Here is a 10,036-nt window from a genome sequence, read left to right as displayed (position 1 = left end):
GTTCAGCGCCCTGCGCTCCATCGTGGTCACCAACTATGAAGAGACCATTAAGATGCCCATCAACGAGCCGGCACCCGGCAAGAAGAAATCCCAGATTCAGGTGAGCACACGCTGGTGGTTGACCCACCACTTCGGAAGAGGCTTCGGCGAAGGAAAAGGGACCGAGGGGTCAGTGATCCGGAGCTGGTGCTGATGTGCCGTGTGACGGTGACGCTCTAGAAAGCAGGCCTGGCTCTGTTCAGGTCTGTCAAACCCTGGAGAGCTGCTGGGATGGAGCTGGGTTTTCCTGATTTCACAATACTCTCTTCTTTCATTTTGTGGTCCCTCAGCCAATTTTGCTTTCATGTTTTTAAGCCCAAGCCCAGCCCTTTGCACACCCTGTCGCTAAGGTGATGGCATTTTTTCCCCTCACAGGAATACGTCGACTACTACGGAGGGGCTGGAGTCCAGCACATTGCACTGAACACCTCTGACATCATCTCGGCGGTGAGCCCAGCCCATCCCTCCAGCTGAAAGCAACTGGGGTCTGCAAGAACCCTGATGGCTCTTGCGGGGGCTGGTGGGGACCTCAGGCAGCCCAGGCTGCTGGGCTGAGCCACCACCGCACATCACCCACCTTCACCTGGGGCAGATGCTGGTCTGGGTTGAGCCCAGCTGCTGTTGAGAGCTTGGGTTTAGACTCCTCTCCAGACCAAAGGGCCTCTAGAGATATCCATGGGTCAGAGTGGGATGAAGCATCCTCGTGTGGTGGCCAACCCTTTGCACTGCCTGGAGAGGGCATCTTGGGCCAAAGCAAGAGGGTGGGACAAGACTCCCCACACTCGAGGCTGGTCAATACCATAGGGAAGTGTCACTCAGCCTCCTGACACTGTCCGGCCCATTCTCTTGGCACAAACTGCTCCACAAATGAGCCCCAAGCCCAATCCAAGCCGGGGTCTCCCCTTGCAGATCACCAACCTGAAGCAGCGGGGCATGCAATTCATGGACGTGCCGTCCAGCTACTACCAGGTGCTGCGAGAGAGGCTGAAAACTGCCAAAATCAAAGTGAAGGAGAACATCGACAAGCTGGCGGTGAGTCAGACCGGCCTGAGAGGAAGAAGGTTCACCCGGGGCTGGACCAACTCCCCAGAATGTTTTTTGCAGCAATGAGGGTGATGCAGAGGGATCCCCTCGCTCCTCTGTGGGTCTTCGAGCTGTCGCCCTGTTTCTTTCTTCCAGGAACTGAAAATCCTAGTGGATTTTGATGAGAAAGGCTACTTGCTCCAGATCTTCACCAAACCAGTTCAAGACAGACCCACGGTCTTTCTGGAGGTCATCCAGCGGCATAACCACCAGGTGGGTTTGAGGATTTCATGACATCTTGGCTTCGAGACCTCAGGGCTGTCAAATACCGTCGGGGCCGCTCTTTCCGAGCCGATGGACCCGCTGTGCCTGTTCCCGCGGTCTGTAACGTTTTCTCCGCAGGGCTTCGGCGCTGGGAACTTCAAGTCTCTGTTTGAAGCAATAGAAATGGATCAAGACGCAAGAGGAAACCTGACCATCCTGGAGCCCAACGGGGAGACCAGGCGCATCTAGAGGACGGCACAAAACGCTGCCCTCGCCCCTAACGAGATGATTCACAAACGAACCGGGAAATTGCCCACGTTTTGGTAAATAGCCCAGACCTACGTGTCATAAACCCAGGGAAGCTGCTGCCAAGTTGGAGATGTAAAAGGACTCAACACCTATCCCAACCCAGCCCCGGCGCTGTCCTCCGGTGACTTCTTGGGAGAGGGAGCGTGGGAAATGGCAAACATGCTCTTCAAAAGCAGTTTAATCTGATCCAAACCACTGAATTCTTAACAAAGCCATGTGCCAAAGACACGCAGCTACAGATGAAGACAGAAGAAACAACTGGGAGCACTTAAAATTAGTGTACCCAAAGCTTTCTGTTAATTTTAGCTACATAGGAAGCTGGGAGAGGGAAGCAGGGAGGCGTTTGCCTCTCTGTGCATCTCATTTTGCAAGATTTTATTTTAATTGCTTTTAGACTCGATTTTGCATTTGAATTTTCTGAGATTAAACACAAGATTTTAGGGTAGCTACAACATTCTGGAATGAGACTTAATTGAATTTACGTATTTCAGCCTTCCCAAGGCAACGCACTCTTGCTCTAATGCCTGTAAATTCCTGAATTAATGAAGGGTTGGGGTTTCTCTCATGCCTCCAAGAAGTAATTGCTGGCACTGGCAGCGATTCCTTGGCTCAGATCACAGCTGCGTGTGCAAAGTCCCCACTGGGCACCGCTCTGGTGTTGTCACTGTCCTTTGAGAGGGGACTTTCCCCACCAACACAATAAAACCCTTTTCTGTCACAGCTGGAGTGCCTGGTGAAGTTACCGTGTCAGGGCTGGAGCCCATCTACGCGTTTGCTGTGGCTGCAGGTCAAACGCTCCCCAAGGAGCCTGCAGACCCCAGTGCAGGGCTGCTCAGGAGCATCCCAAAGTCTCCGGTGCCCGCAGATCTACCTCCACCCTTGCACACCTGCCCTCCAGAGCCCCGGTGCACCCACCGCTGCTCCCCATGTTTCCCAGCGTCAAAGCCGCTCAAAGCCCCAGCAGCCCAAGCCCCTGCCAAGCCCTCGGCTCAGGGCGGGCTCCCCAGACACGAGTCGTGGCCCAAGCCCTTGCCAAGGTGGCCGCCCTCCAGGCTGAGCTCTGCTGCCGCCCCCTGCCCCGCATCCCTGCCCCTCCAGCTGCCATGGGCAGCTCTAGAAGCTGAGAACTGAGCTGAGAAGTCACCTGCAAGCCCAGACCCTCTCCTGTCTCTTCTCTTTCCTCCTCCATGGTCCACTCCACTCTGTCTCTGCTCTGGGTGTCTCTAGAGCTTGGAGAAGCCACGTTGGCCACCACCACATTCACCGCAGCAGCAGCCCCCAGGGAGGGGGGCCAGCTCCAGTCCGTGCTCTCATCTGCTGCAAACTCCCTCATATAAACCACCGGGGACAGGATTCACTTCAGATTTGAATAAACTGGTTTAAAAGAAGGGCCTCTGGCCCCAACAGCCTTAGAGCATCACCTGAACCAGCAACGCGAACACCTCGCTCCGCAGGATGAGGGCTTTCACCTCCACAAAGCTGAAAACCCACACGTGGAACCAGAAAAGCCACAGGCAGAGCCTGCTGGAGCAGGGAGCCCGCGAGACTGGCCAGGTTAGGGACAGGGCTGTGCTTCAGCTCTCAAGGGCTGTAAGGATTTTTAATACTAAGAGAAATTTCTTCAAGTTTATAAACTTAAATCACTCACCTACTTTTTTCATGTGATATAGTGTTGTTTAAAGCAATTCCCTCCTCACCAGAATTAGTATTTTCAGCCAACTTTGCCAAAAAGCCATCCTTTGGGCCACTCTTTTTCTGCATCTGGTTCCCCGAGTGCTCACAGTTCCCAGCACAGGTCTTGGGAGCAAAAAGCTGCCCTCGCTATACATTAAGCACAACATAATTTTTCTGTAAGAAAAGTCAGTATATTTATGGTTTGCTTTATAAAAGTTACTATAATACAATGGTACATAGTATTCAATTCACAAAAATATGAACAAATATATACAGCATGACACATCCACAACAAAAACACTTTCTTCAAAACAAGATACATACTGGTGACAGATTCTATATGCACAAAACATCCCTAAATTTATAAATTTGCTTAAGGAAAGAAAAAGCAGAAATCCTAAATCTTCAAAGCAGAGTTGTTTCTTTAAGGAACTTAAAAAAAAAAAATTTATTTTTTTTGTCATTTATTGCAAACCATTTTACCCGCCTCCTTTTAAAGGAGGCCGCTTTATTTTCATACTGTGAATTAAAACAACCTGTTTCTAGAACCAGAAAACTGCAAGGATTGGGAGCCGGGTATCCTTTCACTTTGCTTTTAAAACTGCCCATTTGTTTTAGAGTGTCCGTTACGATGTGTTTCTTTTCACTTGGACAAATACTACAGTGGCAATTAAGGAGGAAACTCATAAAAAACAAAACAAATATTCAATTGAAAAAACAATCCAGTTGCAAACTCGCTTAAATACACTTTAGGTTGTCTATTAGACTGTACACATTTCCTCGCTTGAAATAAATAGATTTTGCACATTAGGTTTCAGACTGAGGGGGGGGAGGGGAAAGAAGAAGCCTTGACTTGGCAATTTTTTGTCTTCAGTTTCTTAATGCTTCTAATTCCATCTATTTATTTCACAAAAAAAACCAACAAAAAATATTTATACAGAATTTACATTATACAAAGCTTGACACAAGCTGTAAATGCCACCAGCTCCTTTACTATACTTAGTCCTTTTTCCTCCCCGCCTCCTCGACGTGATTTAGAGCTGGAATCTGTTTAAAAAGAACTGCAAATTACAATAGTCACTTTTAATAAATTATTTACATGCTCTTGAAGTACAAAGAAATCAGAAAAAAAATTTCAACATGTTTCTACAAGAAACAGTGTTCGAAGAGAAGATTCTTGAGTTTGCCTATGTACAGAAGACGCATTTTGTTTTTATACTTCAAAATCCTTTTCTCCTTAAATTTTTATTTTATACAGAAATGCACTGAAATGATCCCTGAAAAAAGGTCACAAAAACCGGAACTGAAACTACTGTATACTTTGTTGGAGTTTAAAAATGTTTGTTGTTTTTTTTTTTTCTTTTTCTTTTCTTGTAGAAATAAGCTGCTCTATACAATATAAATATCTGCAAGATGAGCCCCTTCCCCTCCTGGCCCCCCGACAGTCAGAGACCACTCCGGGACTGACCCGGAATCGCGATGAGGGGCGTGAACCGAGGTGTTGGGCAGCAGGACCTGCAAGCCCAGAGCGCGCTTCCCTAGAAACCCCAACCGCGGAGGCACCCGCACCCCGACCCCAAGCCAGCTTCGAGCTGGGAAACTAAAGCTTCAGTTGTATTCCCCAACCACCTGCGCTCTTCTCCTGGGTCGTTTCACACCCAGCGAGATACAATTTTGCAAGGGAGCAGTCAACGTCTCTCTGGTTTCTCTCTTAGCTTTCAACTTAAGTGAAAATAAACTGGGGATAAGCTTGTCGGCGAACAAGCCAACCTCAGGGAATCTCTGCAACGCAGCACGTGCTGGTGAGGTTTCTTTTTAGTCCTTGTCACTATCTCCATGAGGTGCCGCCACCTGAGCTGACCGCAGGGTCTCACCAAAGGCTGGCGCGTGAATTGTGCAGCTCCTGCCTTTCTCCTCATCTCATCCCTTGCTAAGTACAAGCCAAACTACCCAGGAGGGATCCCAAAGGCATCTCCTTCCAAACCCACTGCCATGGCTGCAGCTTTCCCTGACCCCCCGTGGGAACAGGCCAGCCACAGGCAACCACGGCAGCTCAGGGAAATCGCTAAAACAGACTTCGAATCCCCACCATAAAATGATCAGTTTTGGGGACGGGGGAGCTCTGCAGTCTGAGACAAAGACTCTGCAAGCAAAGATTCATGGGGAAGAAAAAGCCTCAGGTTTGGCTTTGAGACCAGACTAACATGATTTTTCAGAAGCACTGATGGTCCAACAGCTCTGTTTCCTCCTAGAAGGCTACTGGGAGCTCAGCTCTTTGAAAAACTCACATTACTTGTCCGGGATCCAAAAAAGGGATGGGTTATGGGCAGTTTCAGAAGTACTGGAGTGATTTAGGTGCTCGTGGTCTTTGGCACCCAAATCCTTCTGGGCCTCCTAAAAACACACTGAAGGACCCCAACCTGCAGGTCTCATTTCAGAAGACCATGACCTGCCCCTCTACCTCTCGTCAACAAAGAGGCTAATCCCACCCAGATATGCTGGGAAATACAAAACTGTCAGTGGGTACTCAGGGGCTGGGTCATTTGGGGTGCCTTCACCCCCCAAACCCACCGTTCATGCACTGGTTTGATGGGTCTGAGAGGAAGAAGGCCAAGGCCATCGGCAGAATCACTGCACACAGGGGCTTCAGTTCTGAGACACAGGAAACTTCTGTGCATTTCCAAAGCTTTGAACGTAAAAGACCAAGCTGGAGACACGCCAACTGGAGTGTCAATGCAAGATGAACATTATTTAAAAAAAAAAAAAAAAGAAAAAAAATTGAGCAGCTGGTTTAACTCCCAAATGCTCCTGCCATCACTGCAGTTACAACCAACGTCCAATGACAGAAACTAATTGTGCTTCTTATAATTTTAGGTTCTGGGTCACCATCACCCGATTGCTAGAGAGATTTGTCAAGGGTGGGGAGGGGGAAAACAACAAAACCAAACCAACAACAGAGATGAGACTACGGACTGTCCAATCCCAGCGACAATCTCCTCGTCCTCAGACAGAAACCCGGGGGGTATTAAGGCAGCTCGGAGCAGTCTGCATGTTGCTGTTCTTTCAGGTCTTTTGTCTGAAGAAGAAATTCAGATGCAGAGGTCTAACCTACATTACAAGCTTCGCTCCGCAGTGCGGGCCTGGCAATTCCACGTAGCAGCTGAAAAAAACTTCCAGGGAACTCGTTTGCAAGGTTGTGACCTCTGAGCGGGAGCTGCGGTCAGACAGCAATTACTGCCGATTTTCAAAGGCTACAAGAACACAGATGTGCGATTTGTTCTGTGGGGAGAAGATGTTTAGTTACGCAGATAATCCTCCCATTTCATAATGACATTGCGACTTCCCCTTATAAGCCAATTAAAAAGGTTTTAGTCCAACTAATCTCTACTTTTAAAGCGGGAGAAACTCAATGCAAGTTGAAAAACTGATCCTGTCTATACCTGAACCGTCGCGTAACGTTTCCAGATCACAGCCAAAGAAGTATTTCTTTGGTGTTTTGCCCCATTTTTAAATGGAACCTCTTGAAGAACTGCAACCTTCACCTCAGCACATCTACAAAGACAAAATATACTGAAAAATCATTTCAAAATATGCCTTCCAAATTTAAAGAAGCATTCATTTTCACACTGTAGATTGCGGTGGGGGTACAATGACACACAGCCTGTTCTCAGGGACATTTTTAACATGTTCTCACTGAGGATGGGACCACCCTAGGACAAGTTACTCAGTAACAGAGGGAGGACAGAGGCTGGGCACAGCTCCCTCCTATCACAGGAGGCATCTCCCACATTCAAGGACAGAGCAAATACTCCACACAAAATGCTGTCAGGGCAGGGAAATGCAGACAAAAATGAGAAAAATGGATACGAGATACGCATCAGCCTGTTTCCCATCTACAGGAAGAAAATCCTGTTAGAAACGCGGGCCGTAGTGTATGCTTACAACGAGAGTAACGTTTCTACAGCATGAACACAGGCCGAATTGTCCACTTAATTTCAGCCTCATCCTTTTTGTTGTTTGTTTTTTGCAAGACAAACCGATCCCCGAGAAAGGGGCATCCCCAAAGGCCACACACCACGCCACGGTGCTACAGCTACACAACTGCCTCAACTTCCCGCCACCGACTGCAGTATCCCAACATCATTCGCGTACGGGCGCAGAGGTTTTGATCCCCGGAGATACCAGCATGGCGTAATGAAAATTAAGAGACGAGCCCAAGGTGCTAAGTTGAGGTCTGCGGCTGACCTGACTCTTCCCTGGGGTGTCTGGCTTAAAGGGGCTTGTTCAGGCTCATCCCTAACGAAAAGGCAGGACAGCGCACCTACAGCCTCGTTGCGGACACATTTCCATACACACACACCCTCCCGAGCACACGCACACACCCATTCACACACCCTCAAGCCTCTGGCTTGCTCTGTAACATCAACCTTACATTTATTTACAGCTTACTCTGAGAAATCTGTGCAATTTCAGCCAATCAAGCTCCCAACAAACCCTATTATATGGCATTCTCTGCTTCACATTTAAACGTTGAATGTCTTTTTCAACCAACGAAACTGATGAGAAAAAGGTAGCAGCATTTATGAAAAGATGAAGGTTTATAACAACAATTTAAAAAAAAAAAAAAAGTACCATTATCCCATTACGAAGCATTAATGTAGGGACTGAACAGAGAAGCTAGTGTTTGGATAGACCATGCCACAAAACGGTAGTCACCTTTTTGTGTGCGTGTTGGATCTGATAAGGAAAGAGCACCTGAAACATGAACAGTCCTTGTAAGCATGTGCGCTTTTTGCTTTCACTCGTGATCCTGGCAGAAGTGCGAAACTTGCTTGGGTTTTTTTTTATCTTCTCTTTTCTCCTCTCTTTTTTTTTAAAATATTTTTTTCCTTTTTGTATTTTTTTTCTTCCTTTTTTTCTTCTTTTTTTTGTTTTCCTCTTTTTTTGGCAAAGTGCAACCACATCTGGTTACCACAGTTTTGACATGGCCGAAGGTGCAAGTGTGACGAGAAACCTCGAGTTCAGTTCAGGGTTCCCCTGCAGTTCTCAGAGCCACATAGACACGGGATTTTTACATCCTCAATGGGAAACTTGTAGTCGTAGGTAATTTCCTCGTTCACGTTGATGTGCTGTTTGGAGTAGATGACGATCTTCTTTTGAGACTCCACCGTGATCACTTTAGCGTAACAATTTGGCTGCAAGGGTGACATAAGAGGTAATGATTTAGGCTCCTGATGGCCACAACTTCTCAGCTTCCACACAACTATTCCAAGCTAAATCAGCTTCCCCGGAACAGTGTCTGTCTCCCACCTCAGTCAGGAGGATTCTGAATGCGCTCTGTCTCACAATGTGTCTCATTTTTCAGGTCTCTCAAATCTCTTTACTCTAGTTTAGGCTTTGCTTTGATCTGCTGCAGCTCATTAACATTTAATCATCACCCTGTGACCCCCTGATACTTCTGAACACAGCCCAAATCAAAGTTAGCAATGACTCGGTGGGTTTATCGCTGTGTCAGAGTGCAATTACGCGCAAAACCATGATACTTACATTACAGCTGTGGTTAATAAATCTGGCGAAGTTTCCGCATTTTGTGGCATCAATGATGGTGTCATGATCGACTCTGAACATGTAACTGCTCCCGATGCCTTCATCCTCGTATCGCTTTTCACGCATGTCAGCAATGACCTACAGAAAACCCCACGGGGAGCGTCAGGACGTGCCACAGAAGCGCCCCATGAGCAGAGATCTACACAATGCTCAGCTGAGCCGTGCCTGTGCCACTCAACTGACATGGCCCCAAACACCCCAAAGAAATACAAACCTAACTGAAAACACCAAAGTTTAGGATGAGCTTCCTGAGAGCTTCTCTCCTAAGGATTCGAGGGCTTAGTTTCTACAGGCTGGTAAAAATCCCACCCTTGTACCTCCAAACTGCACGCCAACCTCGGCCTAACTCATGTAGCTGTAGCTCACACCTTACAGCAGACGCTCCAACCCCACTGTCACATCCAAGTACTTCTTTCACGGCTGGTTTTTGCTCAGATTTCACCCATGGCCCGGCTTACCTGCCTGATGTTCTGACCCACGTACTCAATCACCATCTCATCGGCTGCGATGGGCTCCATAGCGAAAAGGCCCCAGTCATGAATGTGGCTCTTGCAGAATTTTAGTTTTTTCTTCCGAAACTGCACGAAGAAAACAGCCCAAAACCCCAACCGTGAATTAGCCACAGCACGGAAAGGGCAAGGCTGGCCCTGGCTCCACTGCAGCCTGCTCCAAGGCACAAGCAGTGCTGGGGTACCTCAACCCCACTTAATTTCCTTCTGTCCTAAGGTGACAGAAAGGCAGGATAGAGGTCACGGGAGATGCCACAGAGTTGCAGAACTTAGGTTTTTACCACTGACCATACACCAAGGAAACGAGACCCTCTGAGACCAGCGGTCTGTGTTCTGCACAACCCTGATGGTTCTGTTTAGGGCTCAAGCTCTGTAACCACCACATATTTACTTATGGCCATCTATCAGCCAACTCGGGCATCGGCTTCTCACACTTGTGCACAATGGACCAAGTGCCACATTTTCTCTGCAACTGCTTTGTTTCCTTTTCCTTAGGTAAATTATTTGCATTACAAGTTCTATCAAGCTGTATTATGTGGTTCAATCCTCTGGCACACACAGTGGTGCCCAACACCAAGCGGGGTGTCACCACGGTGAGACCAAACTGGCAG

The 10,036-nt window shown here is 47.8% G+C and overlaps 2 protein-coding genes across 2 annotated transcripts in view; one reads left to right on the top strand and one right to left on the bottom strand.

The window, feature by feature from the left end:
• Positions 1–1,575, top strand: part of HPD (4-hydroxyphenylpyruvate dioxygenase) — a gene marked incomplete at its 5' end in the record, with an annotated part of 4,518 nt that extends 2,943 nt beyond the window's left edge. Inside the window, 5 exons of the mRNA XM_009879043.1 lie at positions 1–100; positions 415–486; positions 949–1,071; positions 1,219–1,335; positions 1,465–1,575. The exon at positions 1–100 is cut by the window's left edge and continues 54 nt beyond it. Coding sequence (XP_009877345.1) covers positions 1–100; positions 415–486; positions 949–1,071; positions 1,219–1,335; positions 1,465–1,575 — 523 coding nt within the window. The remainder of the gene's footprint in view (positions 101–414; positions 487–948; positions 1,072–1,218; positions 1,336–1,464) is intronic.
• A 6,600-nt stretch (positions 1,576–8,175) lies between these two features.
• The window catches only part of LOC104281140 (histone-lysine N-methyltransferase SETD1B-like), a gene marked incomplete at its 5' end in the record, with an annotated part of 45,992 nt that continues 44,131 nt past the window's right edge, over positions 8,176–10,036 (bottom strand). Inside the window, 3 exon segments of the mRNA XM_009879041.1 lie at positions 8,176–8,504; positions 8,857–8,994; positions 9,375–9,494. Of these exon segments, the coding sequence (XP_009877343.1) occupies positions 8,331–8,504; positions 8,857–8,994; positions 9,375–9,494 (432 nt within the window).

Source organism: Apaloderma vittatum, unplaced genomic scaffold (genome assembly GCF_000703405.1).
Source record: "Apaloderma vittatum isolate BGI_N311 unplaced genomic scaffold, ASM70340v1 scaffold23141, whole genome shotgun sequence".
Taxonomy (NCBI): Eukaryota; Metazoa; Chordata; class Aves; order Trogoniformes; family Trogonidae; genus Apaloderma; species Apaloderma vittatum.
This window is presented reverse-complemented; position numbering and strand designations above follow the sequence as displayed.